Source organism: Trachinotus anak, unplaced genomic scaffold (genome assembly GCF_046630095.1).
Source record: "Trachinotus anak isolate AG129_WGS33_773 ecotype Australia unplaced genomic scaffold, CSIRO_AGI_Tana_v1 ptg000026l, whole genome shotgun sequence".
NCBI classification, from domain to species: domain Eukaryota; kingdom Metazoa; phylum Chordata; class Actinopteri; order Carangiformes; family Carangidae; genus Trachinotus; species Trachinotus anak.
The window spans coordinates 13067220-13092780 of record NW_027273877.1 but is presented as its reverse complement, the minus strand read 5'-3'; the positions used below and the strand labels follow the sequence as shown (position 1 = coordinate 13092780).

General features: G+C 40.3%; 2 protein-coding genes across 11 annotated transcripts in view; one reads left to right on the top strand and one right to left on the bottom strand.

The window, feature by feature from the left end:
* LOC139609602 (protein NLRC3-like) overlaps positions 1-6085 on the bottom strand; it is an 80119-nt gene extending 74034 nt beyond the window's left edge. For all 6 annotated transcript variants that reach the window (XM_071464425.1, XM_071464423.1, XM_071464426.1 and 3 more), the window contains exons 1-4: positions 3037-6085; positions 1707-2383; positions 1373-1452; positions 944-1093 (exon numbers count right to left, since the gene is read on the bottom strand). In XM_071464425.1, the coding sequence (XP_071320526.1) occupies positions 944-1074 (131 nt within the window). In that variant the 5' untranslated portion in view covers positions 1075-1093; positions 1373-1452; positions 1707-2383; positions 3037-6085. The remainder of the gene's footprint in view (positions 1-943; positions 1094-1372; positions 1453-1706; positions 2384-3036) is intronic.
* LOC139609598 (NACHT, LRR and PYD domains-containing protein 12-like) overlaps positions 1-25561 on the top strand; it is a 107364-nt gene that overhangs the window by 46692 nt on the left and 35111 nt on the right. The window lies entirely within an intron of this gene.

Genomic DNA, 25561 nt, shown 5'->3' with positions numbered 1-25561 from the left:
CCACTTTCCATCAGCAAGCCCTCCTCTACTGGAAATTAATATATAGACATAATATGACACCACATAACACACCTGTGTGGAACAACACACATGTTCTACACTGTGAAAAATCAGTGTATTTAGATGAGTGGAAATCTGAAGGAATCTGGGCTGCAGCTCATTTTCTGGATGACAGTGGAAATGTGTTACAGCACAAGATGTTCTGTGAGAAATTCCAACTCAAATGTTCTGTTCAAACCTTTAACAGATTGATCAATGGTTAAAGATCTCTCCTGGACTGACACAGCTCTGCAGAGCAGGAACTGACTTTTGAGACAGTAAATGTACAAAGTTATTAGAAACAGTCTGTTATAGGAACGCTACCACAGCCCAGTTAAAAGAAAGTCTATACTGAGGGGGTTTGAGATTGAGGAGGTGAAGGTGATGAGGAGAAGATATATTTCACTTCCTCTCCCTCCTGAAGTGAAAGAGGTGAACTTTAAAATCTTAAATGAGATTTACCCAACAAACAAGTTGTGAAGACTGAGGTTTAATCTTGATATGAAGAACTGTGTGTTCTGTGAAAATGAGGCTGAAAGCTTGGAACATTTATTCTTCCACTGTGGATCAGTCTTTCTGGAGCGACATGTGGAGCTGGACACAGTCCAAGAGGATCATTTACAAATGCTGGTACTTTAAAACCAAACCATGTATGAATCATTGGCTGAATGAATTGAAATCACTGTGCAAGTCTCTGAAGCTGATAAAGGATGATAAGAAAGCCCTGAAGTTAGTTTATTCTCTTGATTTATTTCAATTAATCTTCTTCTTAATCATTTCATGTTCTTCTGTTTTTTTTCTATGGCAACTGTCACAGGAAGTGACATCACTGCAGGAGCTCAACACACTAAACACTGTTACAGAGACAGTTTGGAGGTTCACAGGTTTGTAGCAGGTCTCTTACTGTGAGTCTGAGGGTCCAGGTTCAGGACTGAATTTCAGAGGTTCATCTTTGGACCAGTGACTCTTCACAGACAGACAGCTGGGTCCTGGAGACTCTGCTCTGTCCTCCTCTTCCTCCACACAATCACTCATCTTCAGGACTTCAGTCAGTCTGAGAGGGAAACCAGTAACACTGACTGTGAGCTCACACACACAAGAGTCAGGACAAACAAGCCGCTCAAGAGACACACACACACACACACACACCCAGAAACACACACACACACACACACACACACACACCAAGAAACACACACACACAGGTTTTCCTCTCAGTGTCTCTGTGTGGACAGAAGTTCACTGTGACTCTTCTTCCCTCCACAGTCCACAGGGACAAACGGACTCAGAGACTTTGACAGTAAAATAATAATAATGTTGTGTTAACACTCACCTGCCTCAGCCTTCAGTTTCCCTCCTTCTGCTCCGTCCACTTTTAATGGAGTCTGAGCTCCTGACCACTTTCACTTCCCTCTGCAGTTACAAGAAGACACATGACTCTTTGTGTGTGTGTGTGTGTGTGTGTGTGTGTGTGTGTGTGTGTGTGTGTCACTATTTCCACAGAATTATCTTGATTTCCATTCATCTAATATCATTTCCAGGTTGAACTGGATCAAACATTATATTAAGAATAAAGATGTCATGACCTGCTCTTTGTATGACAGTTGTTGAACATGGTCTGGAGTCTTGGACTTTGGTTTATTTCCCTTTTTTTTGTAATTACTTACCTTGTGTGCCCACTGTTGTTTTACTTCCTGTCTTTGGCTCCACCCACTCTGCTACATTTTAGTTTTAAACTCATCTCTTCTTCTCTGTTTCCTCCTCCGTCCTCTCTCCTCCAGAGTCTTCAGCCTCTAAAACAGAGACTGTCAGAAATGCTGCAGGACCTGTTTTATTTTGAAAACTTCAGACCTTTGGAAACGATGACATAAACACCCATGCTGGCTCCTGATTGGCTCTTATCTGCCTGGACTACAAGGGCAATCTGATTCCAGATCGCTGTTTTCAGTCACTGTTCACATTTGTCCGTGGAGGACAATTTAATAGGAAAGAAAAATAAAATCTCACTGAATCAAATGTAGTTTACTACAACTCAGTGTCAACCTTGAGTCAGATTTATTTCCTCAGTCCACTCAGAGGAAAGGCAGCCCTGAGATAAATGGGAACATGTCTTCATACAAAAATAAAAACTGTTGCAAATAGAAACTGCAAAGTGCAAAACTTCAAATCACTTCAATTCAAACTTCACATCAAAATACATGAAGTAAAATGAAACAAGAGCTGCCACTTGTAAAGTGCTTTCATCAGGCCAGAGACAAACTGCTGGAACTAGGAAGAAGAAAAAGAGGGATTCAGCTTTGGCCTCCACAGACAAGAAGTTTCCAAACTGCTGGACAATCATCACCTGTCATAAAAAAAGATAACAACAAGATGAGGAAACAGCAGATTATGTTGAAGATCAAGCATTTTTCTGAGCTAGAAAACAAAACATTTAAAATGAAGCATTTTCTGAACTTTCAGGAGTTTGTATGAATCCTGAACTTCATTCCTGCAGACTGGTGAACCCCTCTCTCCCTTCAGAACAACTGCTGCTGACTGTTCACACTGAACACTGAGCATTGTTCATGAACTATGTCACGACTATTGTCCATCAAATAAAGCCGCTCAGAGACTGAGTGGGCTCTTTACTGCGACGTGTTTGTACAAATCCATCACTTTGTCCAGTTGACTTCTGACTGTTTATTAGAAAGCTTCAATCAAAGTATAACAGAAAATATTGGAGCCTGCTCACCCTCTTTGTCACAAAAAACCTGCCACTCAAATGGACGGGCAAAAAAACCACACCCCTACAGCCTGCCACCGGAAATGATAGTCAAATCAACATGCAGCCTAAACAAAATGAACAACACAGGCTCCTCTGACCTGAGTGGGTGAGTGACCTTAACCATTATGTTAACATATAATGACAATACAATATATATTTATTTTTCTATCTAAGCCTTATTTTGCCTTGTGTGCATTTAGGAAATGACTATTTGACAATTTGAAATGACTTACCTTAGAACTTCAATTAGAAGCCGAGTCCATTTTACTGTCCTGGTGTGGCTGCACAGTTTGTCAAATAAACGCAGGTCTCAATTAGACGCCCGCTTCTCTGGATGTATCGTCCCTGTCAGTTATCTAATCTGTTTATGCAAATAAAGGTTTAAATAACTATGGGAATCTTCAGCTTTTGTCCTTTCTAAAGTAGGCTACCTGTATTTTGATATGGTCCTCTCTCTCTCTCTCTCTCTCTCTCTCTCCCTCTCTCTCTCTCTGCATGTGGTTGTCCTAGATACGCTGTCTCTCAGAGCTAGATCACATGAATTTGTTGTAATATTTTGTTGGATAGCCTGGTAATATTAATAGTATTTTTATTAACACTGATTTAATTAATCAATTTGACAGTATTTCCCATAATTCCTGTGCATGAGTTTTGTGCAGATGGAATTAATGGCCTGTCCCATGTAGACACCTGTCCCAAATATAGGTCAGTGGAATTCAGTGACTGAAGCAGATAAAAGCCCGAGCTATCAATTTAAGTTTTATGGTTCTTATTTTTTATGGATTTGTTTTTGAATTTCAAAACCAAGAATGTAACATGGTACTTGCACTACATGGCTTCAGTTTTTACAGATGATATTGTATGAAAAATTAGCAATAAAAATGAAGTGATTTTTTTGAAAGTAAACCACTTACTTTCTCATTTTATGAGACCTGTTTTCTCTTTTTGATATTTTCTATTGCTCTTTAATAAGACAAAAACAGTTCTTATCAAGATACTCGATCAATCAATAGAATAATTGGTAGAATACTCAATTATTAAATGAATCAGCAGCTGCAGTCTGATGTCAAGTTACTGTTCCTGTATGTGAACTATGACGATGACTTCTGTTGTAGCAACGCTCCACACACAATGTTCACCGAGGATAACATTAGCTTGTTTAGGCTAATATTAGCTTGTTCAGGCTACCATTAGCTTGTTCAGGCTACCGTTAGCTTGTTCAGGCTAACATTAGCTTGTTTAGGCTAACATTAGCTTGTTCAGGCTAACATTAGCTTGTTCAGGCTAACATTAGCTTGGTCAGGCTAACGTTAGCTTGTTTAGGCTTCCGTTAGCTTGTATAGGCTAACATTACCTAATTTAGGCAACCGTTAGCTTGTTTAGGCTACCATTAGCTTGTTCAAGCTAACATTAGCTTGTTCAGGCTACCGTTAGCTTGTTCAGGCTAACATTAGCTTGTTCAGGCTACCGTTAGCTTGTTCAGGCTAACATTAGCTTGTTCAGGCTAACGTGGCGACAGCTCATCATGTGAGCTGGGAGCTTATAACATTAGCAGCTACAGTCTCCACTGTTCAGTCTGTCAGAATATAACAGTGACTTTTAAATGAATATTTTCCCTCCATGACTCTGTCCCCTCGTCGCTCAGTTGAACTCCTGCTGGACACTGACTGTATGGAGGTGTGTGTACATGCTGCTGACCTGTGTGGAGACATTTGTTTCTTTTCCCCTCATCAGGTAAATATTCTTCTCAGTGTCCATTAAACACTGGAAACACTTGCACTTTAACTGAACACGCTCAAAAGAATTCAGCATTATAACATCACTCACACACTAACAGTGGAGGGCGTCTCCTGCCGGCAGCTGTGGTAACTCCAGTCTGCTTCTCCAGCAGGATCATGGTTTGATCTCTGGATCTGGATGATGATCTGCTGCCATGTGACCCAGTTATGTTCGGCAGTCACTAGTTCAGTTGTATTGTGCACCACCCACTTAGGTGAGGCTGGGTAAGGTTACTATATGTCTGCTTAGGGGTTAGGGTGGGCTATACCATATACACTATCTGACTATCAAGTGGTTGTTCAGTTATTTCTAGGTGGCTGCAACTGTCTTTGTAAAATGTTACTTAGTTTAGTCAGATTTGAAATGTGAAACCATCTCCCTCAGTTCTCTGGTCCCGTTTTCTAAGTGCTTTCTGTCTCATTCATTGTGTGACTCTTACATTGTTGGTCCCCTGGTGAACACTGGTGACTGTGTGGGAGGGTTTGCGTTGTGGCCTACCTCAGTGACTCTGTCTGCTCTGGACTTATCTTTTTCCTTCCTCTGTCTCTGAAGTCTTTGCCTCTCCTCTTCATGCTCCTTCTGCTGCTCTGTTGGTTGCTGTGACATCAGCAGCTGCCTCCTTGTCTCCATTTCTGTCTGCTGTAATTAACAATGTCACTCATCAGCTTTATTTTCTTCACTGAGCAAAAATCTTTCTTACCAGCATTTCATCATTACACTGTGGATCAGAAACAGAAATGTAACTGTAACTGACATGTTTCATATCTAAACTCATAACCCAGCAGTGTAGCAACAAGTGCAGTTAATACAACATGACAATTCATCACAAGGAGCTCAAAAGAAGCTTTTTCTGTCACATGAAAACTTTTTTGTGATCAACAAACTGCACACAGGAATTAAAAAACAATGCAGTCACATGTAATAAAATACTTATTAAATCATCTTTATTTTTCATGTCATCGGTTAAAGAAACTGCAGAAAGTCACAAATGCAACAATTTCAAACCTTTCATGTGAAATTTCTTCCAGAGCAAGTAAATCTACACAGTTTTCCACACATGCAACTTAGACAACAAGTAAAACAAAGTTTTCTGCTTCAAACTGTGTTGTACAAGAGGAAAAAGTACGTTGGCATCTCCTGATTACAAACAGAGATGCACATCTTAATATAATGCCTGTTGGATTGTAACTGATGAAAAAAGTGACTCACTGAACAGGAAAACACAGGAAAAGTAAATTCTCCTTTTCCACAACATGAAACAGTTTGACCAAAGAGAAATAAGAGAGTGAAGCGAGGAGGTCTTACCTGTCCACAGGCCAAATGTACATAGGACTGTAGAACTCTACTGTCCTGCAGATGATATGCAAATGAGCCTCTATGATGTCAGAGGACGTCACAACATGAGCATTCTATTCCAGCTGTCAGTTCTATTGTCAATGAATTCCAATCATATTATACAGTGAAATCATGTAGAGCACATTTCTTAACAAAAGTACAGGTGAAATAAAGCTCAATAAAATATATAACACAATTTATAAGTTATTTATTTACTGTATTTATAAGAGACAATGTACAATATTAAAATCTGATCCCAATATAACTGTATATCTATCCCAATAAAACTTCCACACAGTGATGAAACAGCACTGAGCAAACTAAACAAGACAAATTACATACAGTATCACACACACACACACACACATACACACACACACACACACACATACAGGGGTTTTTATGTACTACAGGTACACTACTCCCCAAACCAGTCTGTTGGTGTATTAGAGGGACACCCCTTTCCACTCTCACCACAGACATGTGGTACATTTCAAAAAATCTGTTTTTAGCCCCACAACACAGATTTCACTTCAGAGTTTGTTTACACAAGACACAACTAAAAGTATAACAACCTGACAATATACATAATTATGAGGAGGTGGCAGTGGCGCTCTCATTGTCAGAGTGTGCGCAGGGAGTATTAGCTCTATTGTGTCGGGGTTTTTTGCGCGGGCTTGCGCACACACAGCACAGAGCAGGATATATGAAGTGCAGTGAACAAACCCTCAAGAGACACCATGGAGAAATATTTAACAGGGATGAAAAGAAAGGCGGAGAGAGACGGAGATAATGCGACAAACGAAAGTCACCACAAAGCTAAGACGAGGAAATATGACGAAGCGTATGTAGCGCTTGGCTTCACCGTGACTACGGTGGGAGACCAGGACAGACCGGTGTGTTCACTGTGTCTTAAAATGTTGGCAGTGGACAGCATGAAGCCAAATAAATGAAGGCGTCACTTAAAGACATTCCACCCTCATCACGCTGATAAACCGCTTGAGTTTTTTCAGCGAAAACGTGCTGAATATCGCCAACAATCATCCCGCTTTGTGAAAGCTACTTCAGTAAACCAGCGAGCTCTGTTAGCATCACATAAGGTGGCGCACCAAACTGCTCAGTGCAAAAACCCCCACACCATAGCAGAGGAGCTGATACTGCCTGCAGCATGAGACGTGGTCTCTGTCCTGCTGGATGACACAAGTGCTGCAAAGATAAAAACTATCCCTCTGTCCAATGACACTGTCGCCAGACGTATAAATGACACTGCTGACGATCCTCAAGAACAGCTGGTAGATAAACTCAAAGACAAACGTTTGGCCTCACAGTTCGATGAAGCAGCTGACAGCAACAAAGACTGTTTGTTCATTGCTTATGTACGTTTTGACATGACAGACTCCCTGTGTGAGGATCTACCTTTTTGTAAATCTGTCAGAGACAGAGCCACAGCTGAAGAGCTATTCAAAATGCTGGACTGCTTCCTGAATGAGAGTGGGCTGAAGTGGGAGAACTGCATTGGTGTTTGCAGTGATGGTGCACAGGCCGTGGCAGGGAGGAGAAAAGGACTTCAGGCACTCATCAAAAAGGCCTCACCTCATGCTGAGTGGACACACTGTGTTATACACAGAGAAGCACTGGCCTCAAGGCACCTTTCCCCTGAATTAAGTGAGGTTATGCCTGACATTATAGGTGTAGTCAGTTTTATAAAGACCAGACCACTAAAAACAGGAGTCTTCTCTGCTATCTGTGAGGAGATGGGAGCTGAACACCAAGCTGTGCTGTTTCACAGTGAAGCAAGGTGGCTGTCACGAGGAAAAGTCTCGTCCCGGGTTTTTGAGCTCAGAGAGCAGATAAGAATGTTTATGGAGCGTGAGCACCAGTGGAGGCTAAATGAACGAAATCTACAGCTTGAAGGGAAAGATAAACACCTCCCTCAGGTCACAGACGAGATCAGCTCTCTCACTCGAAAGCTTGCAATGTGGGGCAGGGACTTGATGAAGGAAATACTGATTCATTCGAGAACCTGCATCAATTTGTTGACACCACTGACTATGATGCCCCCTCAGTGATTCCATATATCAAGCAGCATATTTCATCATTGATGGGATTCTTTAAAAAGTACTTCCCTGAAAACAGTTCCAGTATGACTGGGTGACAGATCCTTTCAATGCACCAGCTCCAACTGGTTTCAGCTCTGCAGAGGAGGACCAGTTCACTGACATGACGTCTGACTCCACATGGAGACTGAGGTTCACATCACAGACACTGAGTGAATTCTGGCTGAGTGCAGAGAGGCAGTATCCACTCTGAGGGCAGAAGGCTTTGGGCATTCTTCTTCCTTTTGCAACATCATATCTCTGTGAGACTGGCGTCTCTGCTGTTGCTGCACTGAAGACCAAGCACAGGTCCCAGCTAAACATTGAGCAGGAGCTGAGAGATGCAGTATCATGCTTCAAACCCCGCTTCCAAAAGCTGTGCACTGCAAAACGTGCTCATTGTAGCCATTAATCCTGACTTCCTCATTTTGATAACAAAAATCAGCACAAATTGTTTTATTCATTTTTGTTTTGTAGGTTAACATATTTGATATATTGTGCTCCTGAGTGCATGTTGCTGATCAGTTTGAATTTATTATTATTTATTGATTTTATTTAATTTTATTTTTCAGTATCAAATGGCAGTCGGTCAAAAAATGTTTATAGTTTAAATAAGGATTTAATTTTTGTTGAATTTCAGGCAAATTGATGCACTTTAAATCTTTTCTGTTACAGACTAAAAAACAAAGTTAATAAAGTTATTCTTTGTTATAAGTTGATCTATATTTCTTTCTTTTTTTGTTTTCTTTAATGTTAAGGATACAATGTTCTGCAGAGGTGTACTTATAACAATTTTATAGACAAATGATACAATTTATAGTATGGCAGGGGGTTGGGGGGCGTAACAGAAAATAATTGAGAAGTGCTTTAGTGTATTAAAGGCTCAAACATGAATAAATAGAACATGGATAAACACAAACACAAAAGTGAACGCATCGTGTATTAAAAGGACACACCTATTATATGAGGACAAATTGTTCTACACAATGCATAGTACATCAGCACTGTGCACTGTGCAATTTAAAAGATACTGTAGTTATAGTGTTTTTGTATAGTGATGCAAGTGTGAAACCACACTTTCATACCACGCATTAAAGGACTCACTATCTGTGTATCTACATGATCTATTAATAGATATCAGGACATACCACAGCATTCAGAGTCAGTGAACAAGGAGAAAGGTTTTAATAACTATCACTGTTTGACAACATAGTGAAAGTCACCTCTCCTGATAACATTAAATAACACACTGTGTGTATATCACATCAGTTGCAACACCAGACAACAGGTTGAGAACAGGTTGCAAGCCTATCAGAAATTGCCCATATGAACATATATAAACACATAAAAAGAACATAACATTTCGAAAACATAAAAAATATAAACAAAATTCAATATTCAGTGACTGTCTTTTGTTTTTTTGACCATTAAGTCCCGATTCCTGACAAAGTCTCTTATGTTGTGAATAGAGCGACGAGCCAGAGAAGGATGCTCAGCAGTCTTGCACTGTTTGCATTCAATCATAGAGGCTAGTTTCCCTTTGTTGATGTGGTTTCTGAAATGTCTCATTACTGCTGCGACCTCTGTTGGAGACCACTGCCGTTTTGGTTTCCTTCGAGGATCCTCCTTTTCATCAGCATTTTAAGAAACACTACAAAAGAGGAAAACAGATTCCCAAACACTGGGGTTAACACTCAGTTCTCTTTACTTTGTTTGTTCTGTTAAGTCTAAATTTTTTTTTTTAATGGGTTATATAACTGCACTGGGCTTGTTCTTATAATTGTATATTAACACTATGTTTTTCACTTGATCTGGCGATAGCTAAAAAAATCTTAGAGAAACATAACAGTATCATTGCTCACCTGTAAAATTTATTTCATCTTTCCCATGTCTCTAATAGATAGGCATCAATGGATTGATGATTTTTGTTTCCAGTGACTGCTGTTACATCATTTTGTTCTAAACAAATTACACAGTATTACTGAGAAAAGACTTTCCACTTGAATATTTTCTTCATTGAGATCCAATGTGTGATCTAATTGTTCCCTGTTTTTTGAGCTGATGTAAACAGAATTTTTCAATACCCTCCAGTGATTGTCCTGCAACTGTATACAACACATCTGAAATCCTACTTGTGACAGTAAATTAGTGATATTAATGTTAATACAGTAATTATCCAGACGTTTCGGTGGCCTGCCTCGTGAAGAACAAAACTTTATTGACAGTTCCTATTAAATCTGCAGGAAGTCTCTGCTCTCAAAACATGATTCAGCAGTAGGTTCTTCCCTGTGTGTGTGTCTGTGTGCTTTTACCTGGTCGTTTGAGCACTTGCTTTCTGCTGTGCACTTTGTCCATCTCACCAGTGTTTTTGTCAATTACTGAGAAGAAAAAAATGATAAACTCCTCCATGTCAATCCCAACACTTAGGTTCATGTTTAATCTTCATTTCAACCTTTATGTAATTGACAAGATATTATCGAGCTACATCTGAACTGTGTTTTAACAGCTTCACAGCATACTACAGTGACTATAGAAGAGGAGGTCATGAAACTTCACAGATCATACCAAATATTGCTGAAACAATGATTAGTAATGGTATTCAGTTCAGTTTCACACTCAATATAATGACTTATACATGAACATCTCCATCCGATTGATACAGAAATTGTAAAAATGGTAAACTGTGTATTCACTTGAATGTAAGTATATTACAACTATTGAGGTACAATATTCACTTCCTGAATCAGTGACAGATCATCTTCCTGGCAGCAGTGCACAGAGTGGAAAGGATTTCTAGCTAGATTTTTCTAAGAAAGTGGTGTTAAAAGATAGTAGGCTGTAAGTGCTCGTTCATTGTGAAAATTAAGTTCCATCTGTAAATACTTTGCTTCTCCATGACCAGTCACAATCTCCATAGCTGTATGTGATCTGTTCTCCGGGACTGATGTCCTTTAGTGCAAATAAGCACAGATGGGGCTTTCCATCCACTGTGATTGTTTTCATTTTGCTGTTTGGGTTCACATGGTCATCATTGACAAGTCTCCCAAGGGAGTCATCTTCTCTGGCAGCATCAATCCTGAAGCAGCAGGAACACAATGTTACAAAGTGTAAAAATATATACTGACACACACACGCAATTAATGCAAGTTTCACTGTACAATTAAGGAATCATGTTTCTGGAAGGATTACTAATCTCCTTTATTCTTCTACTACTTCTACAACCATAGAATAAGAAAAAGCAGAGTTTATATTTATGGGTGACTTATAACTTGGGCACAGCAACATATTAAATATAGCAATATATTATTATATTCCATAATTGTTTTCCATTGAAATGAAATTCAAAAGTAAAAACTTGAAGTCCGTCATGGTACAGTCTGAGTCTGCTTTCATAGTCTTGTTTAGTTATAACTTATCCTCTGTATTCAACAAGGAAATCTCCCTTGTGAAAGTGCCGGCAGCTGAACACTCTTGACCTAAACAACAAATGATTACTCAGGAAAAGTGACAAAATGTAAACAATGCTTTAACATAGGCCTGTGTTACTCACCTTTGTATGAATTCATGTACTTAACATCAAAACCATCCTTGTCTTTACACAGGGATGAAAAATACGCAGTCTCATCTTTAGGCTTTAGCTTGTTCCTCCAGGACCATGGTGCTGCCATCTCCTGCAAAGGCCCGAGGATAATGTCTTCAGTCACTTCACACTATACATTTTATTTAGACGGTTTAGTGTCGTCGATCGTAAGACTACTGGCTGATCAGATCACCTGACTTAAAGCCTCCACTCTAATTTGTGATAGGGGAGAAAAACATAGGTGGGAATAGCAACAGTGATAGTGCTGCTATATTTAGAACAACTTGTCAGCCATAACTAGTGAAACTTGTATTTGAACCCTGTCTTAGACCAGTCACTTTATACATATCTGAACATGATCTATTTGAAGCATTGAGTTTTGATGCGTTGCTTCTCTCACTATCTCAACCACACTGTAGTTGTCACTAGTGAGAGACATTATCACATGCACTATCATAGGATGCATATTTACATTTGTAAGAATCGCCACGTACACATGCACAAACATGAAAAGATAACAGCCTACAAAGGTTCCGTCAGATTAAGAAATGAGGGCAGCCAAGAGCCAAAGAGTAAAAGCGGCCGTTTATGTGTTCTTTGCAACATCATGTTTTGTTTTACAATTTCTTGCATTGAAAACATCAACACAATCTTTTCTTTTTCATTTTGGTATGTTTCAGGCATCCTACACAGCACAGTGTCTGATCTAATTCATCTGTATGTTGGAAATTAGAATTCTAATGCCCCACAGCATTACTTCATGACAGTCAGCTAAAGTGCTGACATAGACAACAATTTATCAATGCATCAAAATAACTGATCAATCAAAACTAATAATGCTAGGGAAGGCTTTTTATAAAATGAGAAATGCAGTAGGATTTCAAAATCAGTTTTTTATGTGTTTTAAATTGATACTCTGAAATAAAAGATGAGGGTAGTTCATTAACTTGTCTGCACCAAAAGTTAAAGTAAAGGTGAAGTTATGGCAGCTGACGTTTCCTGGATAACCGACAATTGTGTGTTTAAATCAGATTAAAACAGTGGATTTGACAAAACCCTGTATTATGGTGACTTCCAGCGGTCAGCCAATGAAAAGCTCCGAATCATACACGTGTGAATTATTTCGTAGGGGGTGCAATACCACAGTCCCACCAACAGGGGCACTGTCTCGACACACAGGCTACACACACATACAGGTTTTTAAGTATTTGTAGTATTAGTATCTCACTTATTTTTCACATGTGCCATGTAGTTCCAGCAAAAACAGACTGGAAAAACGTGTTGATAGTCATATTCACATCATACCAGCTACATTACATAAAATTGCCTCTCACTATAGCTTCAATGCCTAGACTGAATCTGAATATGACACAGACATGATTTTACAGGTAAGCACTCCCTCTCCCTGTGGATGTGTGTGCCTTGCTCTGAATGAGGGTAAAGACAAATCAAGGCAAACTCTTATGTAGAAAGACAAATCTGGCAGTTGCAATGATGCAGCAGACATGCACACATGGCCGGCAGAGTGTTCCAAGCGTACGTAATGGAAATACTGCATATAAAATACTCTGCAAAAATTTTAGGCACTGAAATGACAGTTCAGATGCTTTAAAAACAGTACATCAATACTTTATAACCTATCAATTAGTAATGTACAAGATGCAGTACAGAGAAAAAAAACCTAAATCTGACGATTGATCCCTTTGCCTTTACACCACCACCAACACCACTTCCTCTTGGTACACCTGCACAGTTTTGCAGGTTAGGTTGAAGAACTTGCCACAGTCGCTCTCTGGATTTGGGCTTCCTCAATGTCTTTGGTTTTTTCGTGTGATCTCACACTGACTGGATGATGCTTTATGACTTATTTGACAGTTTAATTTTTTTAAATTAAGATCAATCTTTTTTTCTTACAGATGTGGTGCATGCCTTTATGTGTCCTTTACAATCAAACTTGGCTTACCTTCAGGGACAGAGAGAGGGACAGTCTCATGTTCTGTGGATGTCACTGGTGACACTGCTCCTGCAAAACATAGTTCAACAAATGCTTTTCTGTCGTTGTTTTATATGGGGGGAAAATTTATGAAGACAAACAACTATAATCTGACAATCTATGATCTGATCAAAGATATCAGAGGATTAGTTCTTATTTCCAGTTCTGCTCACAGAGTCTCCTCATGTTATTCTGAGCTGCAGTGATGAAGAGGAGAGTCACAGCTTCTTCAGTGTCAGGATCCTGTGGATGAAAGAATCTGTGTTCAGTTCAGATGAAGCTCTAATAGTTCTGATGGAGTTATTTAGTGATAAACTCTCCTCTGTTAGCAGCTCTGTGGACACATGGAAAGACTCCAACAGCAGAACATCCACTGATCTATACAAACATCTACTGATCTTTATTATTAAACTTCATTCTGTAGAGCTGATGACTAAGGCTTTCCAGTCTGGATTGGTATCTGATTGGTCAGTAGTTTGGCTGTTGATCCTCTGAACTTAAGTTAAACCTGAGTTCAACCTGAGGTTACCTTGATAACCATAAATCCTGCTTCATAGTACAGACCTCTGGAGTCAGTCAGTGACACCAGACTGGAGGTTGTGTGTTAGAGACACTGTATAAAGACATACAAAGACATATAAAGATTATAAAGAGAAACATGAGGTGATGTGAACCAGGCCTCACAACAAAGATCTCAGAGACTGAGGAGGACACAAAAAACACAAGCAAAAAAATAAAAAGGATGAGACTGAGCACACTGTGTTTGTCTACACTTACATTACATTACATTACAAACATAAATATGAGGAATTCATAGGCTCTGTATTTTATAATTAATTTGGACAAAATTGTGTAAAATAATTACACAATGTGATAATGGTATCACAATATGACTGACAGTTGATAAACCATTATGTTTTGAATTATTGCTTCTGTGTTTCTGAACTGAAGACCTTGTCTTATATTTCGACATGAAACGTTATATTTGCTTGGAAAAGGGTGGTGACCACTGATCTGAAGTGTCTAGATGCACCTGACTTAACATTCAGAAAAAGAAACACTCAGAAAATATCTGTCAGTGCCAATGTACAAACCTTCAATTTCAGTGTCATCCAGTGATTTCCCCTGCATGTTGGAAAGATGTCCTTTCTCCACTGACAAAAGCAGTTTGGAAATCTTGGCCAGCTGTGTTGTGGGAACTGGTAATCTGTAGAAATCACAATGAACACGGATGTCGTGACCCAGGAAATCTGCAACCTGGTCATGTTCATTGTTTTTTAAATTTAGGACTTGTGAGAGTGTGGCAACGTGTTTCCTAAGAAGTGGCGACCTGAGGTGCTCAGGGTGCTTTACTCCACACTGGTTTGCATGAACTCGCAAACAGTCCTGTCCTCTGTAATGGCTCATTGCTTTTGTCTTGCAAAAAGGAAGACATTTGTGGCACAAACACCACATTCAGCCCTTTTACAGGTCAGTAGTGAGAGTGCATTCACAGTTCTTGGTGATAACAGAACTGCAACCTTTCGGCCCCTTTTTCCCATGATTTCTATTCGGCTGAAATAGTTGCAGAGTCTCTGTTCAATCTTGACAACCCAATTGCGACATCTTCATTGAGCTTTGTGTTGGCTCTTTCTTTAAAACTTTTGAGGCATGTTATTGAAACCTCTGCAGCACGTCTTCGATTGAACACAATGATTAGTGCAAGTGTTACTTTTGCAAGTTCGGCATAATTCTGAGCAGTGGCCTCCCCCTTCAAGCTGCAAAAGGCTTTTTCTGCTGATTTCCCAAGGTATCGGTGAGGAATCTGAACATCTTCAGTGAAGGGTAATGTTGATGGCTTGTTGTGTTTTGCATCAGTCGGTGTGTTCAAGGCACTGTGAGACACCAACTCAGACCACTTGGAAGTGCACAGCTTCTTGAATATGTCAGTGGACTTGATCAGTTCCTCATCTTCTGTCATAAGTGCCCTACAATAGATAATGTCACAGATTTTGTGTAGTGTATGACCCAATTTAAGTGCAAGGCTTGGTGTTCCGTATGAATGTTTGTCTTCATCAAAACCTGAAACTGTCTTTACAGCTTGCACAACTCTCTGAAAGTTAGAGGGTTTAACAGCCTCCCCCAGGTTATGTACTGAGAACTCTGTGCGCAGGCATAACAACAAACGCCCCACTCCACGGAGCTTCTGTCTAATGTATTCATACTTTGTAGGGTCTTGTCCGTGTCTGTTGTACAGTGACTGGGCAAACTGAATAATAAACAATAAAGAAATTTTACTCTGTGGCTTACCACAAATGTAACAATAACTTTTATTTCTCATTGTCAAGTGTGTTGATTCTGGGTTGTGAACCTGTGCTTCATCCTTTGGCTGTTCCTTTGATGAGTTTTTATATACATTATAGAGTTTGTTGAGTCTGATGTTTCAGCGCTATCGGCAACCATGTGACTGTCAAGAGGTTGACCTTTTGATGTGCTGGGCACAACTGGGATGCTTGTGTCAGATCCACAAGATGTTCCAGCATTGGGTGTTACTAGTTTTACTTGAATCTGTCCACAGTCACAAAGTCTACAAATTCTATAAAAAAGCTAATTGATTTCAATCAAATATCAATATGATGTACAATTTACCTTTTCATTGTTGACTGGATCCATTTGACTGGTGAGCGGAGTCTGGATCATTTTCATCTAAAATACAACAAGAGCAGACAAGGTAACAATAACTGAAGTGTTTAATGACTATTTGTCTTATTTTTTTGAAGACTGTACTGGAGATCTAGAGATGACAATAACAATAAAGCAGTTGCTTCTTCAGACTCTGCCTAAAGTTAGGTCTCAGCTTTTTGCTGAGTGACTCTAGACTTTTATAGTTCTTAGATTTGCTGTAGTTAATTTTGAAGATATTTTATAGAATCACATTTATCTCAAGTGACTGGGTTCCCATCCATCACATGGAACTGGTGTTGTTCATAATTAAGCACAGCAACTGTTAACTGACAATAAGAATTTTGGCAATTAAAAAAGTATCACTTAAACATTTAAATATCCAGGGACATCAGTACCATCTGAGCAGGTATTCTCCTCCACGACTCTCAAAGTTAATGGACTGCACACCACACTAACCCCACAGCATATCAACAATTTGCTTGTTCTGAAACCAGTAGACAAAACTGACCACTATGCTTAGGACTGGGGCAGGCCTGTCAGGCGTAGTTCAGTTTAATCTGGTTAGTGACCAGATAATGATTGATTAACAAGTGTTGGTTGTCGGTCAGAGACAGAACAAGAACCACTGACACGAGCTGCAGCCCAAGTTACAGTCTGCCTGTGGGATGAGAGACCTGCCTGCAGGAGTGACAACCTGAGACAACCTCTATCACCTTGAAATGCAGGATGGGCCCTTTAAACTGTATGGACCTCCGAAGATATTTGGGTGGGTCACTGCTTAATACACACACTCAGATCTGATACTGACTTACACTGTGAAAAGCATTTTATACAAAGGTCCTTATATCCCACTGTCCTGATACATCATATTACACTCAGGTAACTACACACACACACACTGAGATCTGATGCCCCTCGACTCATGTAGTGATGTTTAAAGATTCCCATTAAACTCTGAATTAAACCAAAATAACATTAACACTCTGTGCTGCACCAGATACCATTTCTTTTATTCATCCTACTTTTGTAATTAATTCATGCGAGCCAAATAACCTCTGAGGAAAACACGGCTATCTTACACTTATAATTACTGATTCAGGCGTGCAACAGTACAAAGAGATCTAGATCGACTAGTAGTGCAGCGCGACTTTACCGTTTCATTACCATCATCCCAAAACTTCATATCCATGAGGCATTTATTATGATATGACTCCTCCTCCTCTCATCCACCTGATCTCTCTGTGGACAGAGTAGTCAGGCACTTAACTTAACGAGTAGGATCGGAGCCACAGGTTGAATTAGCCTATCCAGCTCAACACAAACAAAGAAAACCAACAATTGTGCTAATATTATACATTTCCTTCCTTATTTATTTTGTTCTATTTAGAAAACTAAACCTGACCTGCCTGTCGCTTCTCCTCCACCTGCGGTCCTCCTCACTAGCAGCGGCTGAACACATGCCACACACCGAATGAAGGCTGAAGGAGGAGGGCGTGTAGCCTCCTCAAAATGTAGCTCTGCAGTGCAGACAGCTGCTGCTCAACACTGAATACAAAAGGCAAACCACAATACCCCATAATGTGAGCCTTTTCTGAAAGACAAACGTAATTCTATTTAGCTGCCTCAGACTGTATCAACTCTGCCAGCCGAGGCAACCGCGGCTAGTTTCCTCTACCAATGCTATCACATAACACAAACACCAGCTGAGCATAATCTAAACTAGTTTAACACGGCCAGTTCAAATATCCAGACTATGTTAACTTGACTTTATTTTCATGAAACTAAACATATGGGGAAAAAACGACCTGACATTAACAAATATATTTGCTTACCTGTAGGTTTTGAATCCTCCAGGGCGGCCATGTTGCAGCTTCCACCACAGAGCACATGACAGTGTTAAAGCCCAGAGGTGAGGGCAGATCTTGGGACCGAGGGTTTTGTAGGTACCGCCCAAATTCATAAAACAGCCAATCAAAAAGAAGCCTGCCAAAATTGCACAATGTGTATCGAAAATGTGTATGAAACTGCAATGCAGCCACCACCTCTGGGGTTCGCTGTTCTATACTCTGGGATACACTGAAAATCAGGTCAACGGGTAAAAAAGGACTTTCAAAGAAAATGAGAAATTATGTTATTTAGACACTAACAAATACAGATACACTCTGCGAATTACAGGGACATCAGCATAGTCCCTGTATTACCTCACGTCCGCGTAATGTCGGTGTGTAGTCAGGTCAATTGTCTATAGCATGAAAACCAACACACACACACACACACTGAAGTAAAGCATTAAATCGTTTACAGCTCAGTTATAAAACATTAATAAGAAAAACATTTGGGTTGCCAGGTTGTGCTGGTGATCATCCTCCTCCTCCTGTAACACCTTGATCATGCAGACTCCATTATTAACAGTTTGACCTCTGACCTTCAGGAAAACAAGTTACAGAGCATCTGGACCAAAATCATCTTATAAACATTTCAAATGAAAGTCTCAAACTTTTATCATCAGTTTATTAAAATGTATAACTGCAGATGACTCACTGACTTTTGCTGCCGACTCATTAGAAAGTGAGAGAGTTGTTTTCATGATTACGAGCTGAACAATGAAACACAGTCACTGACAGAGTGGGAGCTGACCAGTAAAAACAGCAGGGTCAGTGTCTCGGTGCAGCCGGTCTGTTTTGGTTCCCATCATTCTGTTAACACCTGATATTTCAGATTTGTGCTGTGAAGCTCCACATTGTGTTGACTGACAGAACTTGGTGTTATGGTTTCACTGATCTGTCACTGTCTGTTTAAATCTCTATGGACCGAGTCCCCGACAAAAACCATGTCAACTAAACCGTCCCACTGAAATCCATCTGGTAACGTAAACCATCAGGGAAGAGATCCTATGACTGATCTGGAAGCCTCACAGTTCTGAAGTTAAACAGACACAGTAACTGTCCTGCTGGAGCCTGTTTCTTCCTGTCTCCACCTGTGTGCCTCACCTTCCTGTTCCAGTCCTTTCATACGACACTGATAAGAACTTTGAGCTCTTTGTGACCTGCTGAGTCTTCTGCCACTGGAGTCCGTCCACTTCAAGCTTCATCATGAGCTGTGTTCAGAGATGCTCCTCTTGTAAGTGGCTGTCTGAACCTCTGTCATCACTGAGCTGCTTCACCACAGAGCTGCTGCTCACTGGATGGTTTCTGTTCCTGCAGGAGATCAGCAGCCGCTCAGCTCTTCAACCCACCAACAGTCAGAGTCACTGAGCTCTGTTTGGTCAGGAGGCAGGAGAGGAAGTGATTGGCTCTAGGGAATCACCAACCAGCCAATCAGCAACAAGTTGTCGGTGTGGGTGCAGACCATGAAGTTTCAGAGCATGGTTCAGATTAAAGCAGATAATCACTCAGGTGAGCAGGTGAGTGTGAGTGAAGGCCGGTGCAGAAACCGTGGAGCTGCTTCACTCTGTCCTGACACATGAAGACTGACAGACTCTGCAGGACAGGTGGTCCCTCTGGGCAGCAACAGGTTAAACTTGGCTCTAAAATGTTTTTCAATTCAACTTTATTGATATAACATATAGGCCAAAGTGATTCACACAGGATTAAAACAATACAACAATGAAAAACACTGAAAAGACATCTAAAAGAAAGGTAGTGGAAGAGCTTAGTGACCTGCATGGAACATAAAACCAAAGAAAATCTCATGTCACAACTTTACAGTCGTTTCTGAAAGGTACAGAGAATCACAACAGTCTAAACAGGTAGTGATAAAAGTGTGAGTGAGGATTCTGAGTGACTTTGGAAACATTTCTTATTTCTTCCTCTAAAGATCTGAGGCTAAAGTGATCCCAAATATGTGATTAGTGTTTTCATTTGTTTGCTGAGACCAAACACAAAGTGAAGATTTTCTCTTGCTGCTTTTAAAAGGTTTTTACACATCCATGTGTTAATGTTAGTGAGACAGGTGAGAGAGAGCAGTGCAATGGAGTCATTTGGGGAAACAGAGATGTACAATTGTGTATCATCAGCGTACAGATGGCACCCAATATGGTGATGGTTGATACTGTTTCCCAATGGGAGCAAATATAGTGAAAACAGGATTGGGCTGTGAATGGTTCCTTGAGGAACGCCATATTCAGTACTGTGGGTCCCCTGAGGATATTCACCATTCCTACGGCTGTTTCATTAAATAAGAATAAATCAGACTAAAACACGGTCAGAGACCGGCTCATTTCTCATTTACCACTTTGATTACAGCACTCTCTGTGCTGTGGGTTGCTGAATAACCCAATTGGAACTTTTCTAAAATGTTACTGGTGAAATGTGAGTGGTTGATTAAAGACTATTTTCTCTTCAAGAAATGTGTCTGGAATTATTTAACTGGCAGTCCAGATTGCTCAAAAGCAGTAGGTTTCCTGTGTTCAGAGGACTTTATTATTCTTGTTGTTCCTCAGGAGAGAGTAAGGTAGCAGATTGGTTGACATCATAGCTTGGAGCCCATGAGAGTGTGTGCTTGAATATTTGCTGTGTTGGTTCTAACAGAAATGTTTTCTTTAAAACTGTGCTGAGATTTTCTCAGTTGAAAGTTGAGTTAGACTGAGAGCAGGTGGTGGATTTAAAAGATTTATAAGACTATAAAGAAAAGGAAGTAAATATAAAACATTATTTACCATAGAGAAGGATTCAACATACTGTTAATTAATGAAGAATTAAACCAATGATACTTGTTGACTTATCATTAAGATATATAGACATGCTCATATAAAAAGGCTGGGAGATATGGCTAAAAACCTCATATCTCAACAGGCTTAAGAGAAGCAGTAAATGTGCAATAACAATACAATACTATGAAAATGTAACAGTAAGATAATGAGTAGATTTTAACTTCAACTTACTTTTTACTTTTATCTTAAAACATGTTAACTTCTACTGGAGTAAAATCCTTTTTTGGTTTATATTCACTGCAGGAGCTGGTTACAAATATTTAGCATAGTCAGCAATATGAATATGATAATTTAATATATCTTCTATAAACTATCACTGAGTAGATCAACTGTTCAGAGCTGAACTTGATGAGCTTTGAGTCCAGAGACACTGATGATGCTCTGTCAGATCCAGAGGAACACACAGGGATGATGGTGGACTGGACTCTGTGTGTGACAGTGGAGCTGTTCTCAGATCAGTTCAGACTGCAGCACTGAGAGTCATCTCCACTTCTTCTGGTTCCTCTGTCAGTCACTGCTGGATCAAGCTCTCCTCTCCACTCTCACCACCTCCATCTGTGTAGAGAAGAAGAAAGCAGAGGAGATGAATCAGTGTTTACAGAGACTCACTTCATCAGTCAGTGATGCAGCAGGGACTTCAGTCCTGTTCAGACCAGATGTGCAGCAGCTGCTTCCTCTCAGCTCTCATGTTAACGTGTTGGAGTGAACACACTGAGCTGGAAGCTCACAGACCTGCAGAGACGTTCAGCATCAAGTCTGTTCACTCTGCACATTTCACTCAGTCCACAGTGGAAACAAAGTGCTGAGTCAGCAACAGGTCAGTGATGGATTCACTCCTGTTACCTGTCAGCTGATGTCACTTTAAACACAGAGTCTCTGTGTGTTGATCAACATGTGAGCTGCTTCTGAAACATCACCTGACTGAACATGGAGGCTGTCACTAAGAGCCAGGGACTGTCAGGCTCCATCACACTGATCTCAGAGCTGTGACACAGATGAAACTGATCAGCTGTTTAGTGTTGAAACCAGAGAACAAACAGTCTCAGATCAGATTGGACAGTTTGATGAATGAGGACACTGTCTCTGTCCATCTGTGAGGCTGTCAGCTGGAATCAGCTTTATTTCCTGTACACATCAACACAACAACAACAGTCGTCTTCACATCAACTCACACACATGATCACAACAAGCTTCTGGCTGCTCTCATTGGCTGACTGTTGTCTCTCTCTCTGTCTTTCTGTCCAATCCTGAAGCCTGTCCCCGTTCTCCTCTCACAGCTTCACTGAGGAAAGCAGCCACTGAGGAGGTTGGAGGTTCACAGGAAACACTGGATCTTTGCTCTGATAGTAACTGTGTTTAGTACAATACTGCTGAGAGCAGCATGGACTGACTCCGCCCCTCTACTGACCTCAGAGTCTCCAGTCTACAGTCTGGACTCTCCACGAGACCACGGAGATCCTTCAGGGCTGAATCCTGCAGGTTGTTGTCTCTCAGGTCCAGTTCTCTCAGATGGGAGGGGTTGGACTTCAGAGCTGAGACCAGAGAAGAACAGCTGATCTCTGACAAACTGCAGTCCATCAATCTGAATAAAGAATCAAAGATGTGAGTTTAGGAGACAAAGTTCCTGCTTGAAACCACAAAGAGTCAAACAGACAAAGTAAAAACAGCTCTCATTAATATTCATGACAACATGCTGCTGCTTCAATAAAGACGTAGTGACTCCACCTCTTCAACTCTGCCAGCTCCACCTGTGGCTCCATCTATACAAACTCATGTTGTGCAGATTCTACTAAAGATCCTCAAGTTTTCAAACACAACAAACATGTCAGGCTGAAGTTTGGAGACATGAGAACAAATGTATAAAAATATATATTAAATTCACTCGTTGATGGAACGGCAGAGACACAGACACCTGGTGACTGAGCTCAAATATTTAACACAGTCAAACCTACAGGATTTAAAGTGATGAAACAACCTGTTGCTATGACAACTTGGCTTTGAATATTTGAGTCAGTACAAACATCACAGAGCCTTATAAAAGTGTTGGGACCATCAGCTATTGATTATAGATCAGTTATTGTCTGACAGATTCAATGTGTTTCTGTTGGTGTTTGAAAAAGTCATGAGGTGAAAGTTGAAGAGAAACAGTCACTGGACTAAAAGCAGAGAAGAAGAAAACAGACTTTACCATGAAGATCCTCAGTGTGGATCAGTATAATATCAGCCTCATGTCTGCAGCTCAGTGTCAACACAACTTTCACATCACATTCATCTCAGCACAGAAAGAAAACATGGAGTCTGACCTCAGAGTCTCCAGTCTACAGTCTGGACTCTGCAGAAAACCACACAGACCCTTCACTCCTGGATCCTGTAGGGTCTGGTTGTAGCTCAGGTCCAGGTCTCTCAGATGGGAGGGGTTGGACTTCAGAGCTGAGACCAGAGAAGAACAGCTGATCTCTGACAACCTGCAGTTCTCCAATCTGAATAAAGAATCAAAGATGTAGATCAATGATTGATAATCAATCAGATTTGTCCTGATCAATGATCTTTGTCTAAAATGAGTAGAGTGACTTTGTCCTTCTGTTATTGTGGATCTTCATCATGTCAGTACAACACAACATTGTCAACACAACAGTTGTGTGTGTTGTGTTACAGATGAAAACACACACACACAGTTTGATCAAACAGACATTAGTCCTGACACTTCACTGAAATCTACTGAAAACAAGAAGATTGTTTCTTCACTTTCTTTGGACAAATATTAGTTGTGAGGATCTTCTGTATGTTGTTGTGATAAAAATGAATTGACTTGAACAACTAACACTGGACATTTTCTACAGTGGATTTAGAAAACATGAGTCCTCTGACTGAGAGAAATACGAGTGTGTGAGCTGTGAAGGTTGAACTGAAGTGAACAGACATTATTCATGACAAGTGAGTGAAATGAGCTGAAACTGAAGAATCATTCTCAGTCTGAGAGAAGAACAACTGGAAACATGAGACAACAACTATTTACAATGTCATTCATTCATTCACAGTCAATGGATTCAACTTGTGTGTGAAGCTTCATTAGCTGTGGATTCAAGATATAAGATCTACAACAGTGAACTGATCTCAGAGTCTCCAGTCTACAGTCTGGACTCTGCAGAAAACCACACAGACCCTTCACTCCTGGAACCTGCAGGTCCTGGTTGTGGCTCAGGTCCAGTTCTCTCAGATGGGAGGGGTTGGACTTCAGAGCTGAGACCAGAGAAGAACAGCTGATCTCTGACAAACTGCAGCCCCTCAATCTGAATAAAGAATCAAAGATGTGAGTTTAGGAGACAAAGTTCCTGCTATAAACCACAAAGAGTCAAACAGACAAAGTAAAAACAGCTCTCATTAATATTCATGACAACATGCTGCTGCTTCAATAAAGACGTAGTGACTCCACCTCTTCAACTCTGCCAGCTCCACCTGTGGCTCCATCTATACAAACTCACGTTGTGCAGATTCTACTAAAGATCCTCAAGTTTTCAAAGACAACAAACATGTCAGGCTGAAGTTTGGAGACATGAGAACAAATGTATAGAAATATATATTAAATTCACTAGTTGATGGAACGGCAGAGACACAGACACCTGGTGACTGAGCTCAAATATTTAACACAGTCAAACCTACAGGATTTAAAGTGATGAAACAACCTGTTGCTATGACAACTTGGCTTTGAATATTGGAGTCAGTACAAACATCACAGAGCCTTATAAAAGTGTTGGGACCATCAGCTATTGATTATAGATCAGTTATTGTCTGACAGATTCAATGTGTTTCTGTTGGTGTTTTAAAAAGTCATGAGGTGAAAGTTGAAGAGAAACAGTCACTGGACTAAAAGCAGAGAAGAAGAAAACAGACTTTACCATGAAGATCCTCAGTGTGGATCAGTATAATATCAGCCTCATGTCTGCAGCTCAGTGTCAACACAACTTTCACATCACATTCATCTCAGCACAGAAAGAAAACATGGAGTCTGACCTCAGAGTCTCCAGTCTACAGTCTGGACTCTGCAGAAAACCACACAGACCCTTCACTCCTGGATCCTGCAGGTTCTGGTTCCAGCTCAGGTCCAGTTCTCTCAGATGGGAGGGGTTGGACTTCAGAGCTGAGACCAGAGAAGAACAGCTGATCTCTGACAAACTGCAGCCCCTCAATCTGTATAAAGAATCAAAGATGTAGATCAATGATTGCTAATCAATCAGATTTGTCCTGATCAATGATCTTTGTCTAAAATGAGTAGAGTGACTTTGTCCTTCTGTTATTGTGGATCTTCATCATGTCAGTAAAACACAACATTGTCAACACAACAGTTGTGTGTGTTGTGTTACAGATAAACACACACACACACACACAGGTTTTTGTGTACTACAGATACACTACTCCACAAACCAGTCTGTTGGTGTATTAGAGGGACACCCCTTTCCACTCTCACCACAGACATGTGGTACGTATCAAAAAATCTGTTTTTAGCCCCACAACACAGATTTCACTTCAGAGTTTGTTTACACAAGACACAACTAAAAGTATAACAACCTGACAATATACATAATTATGAGGAGGTGGCAGT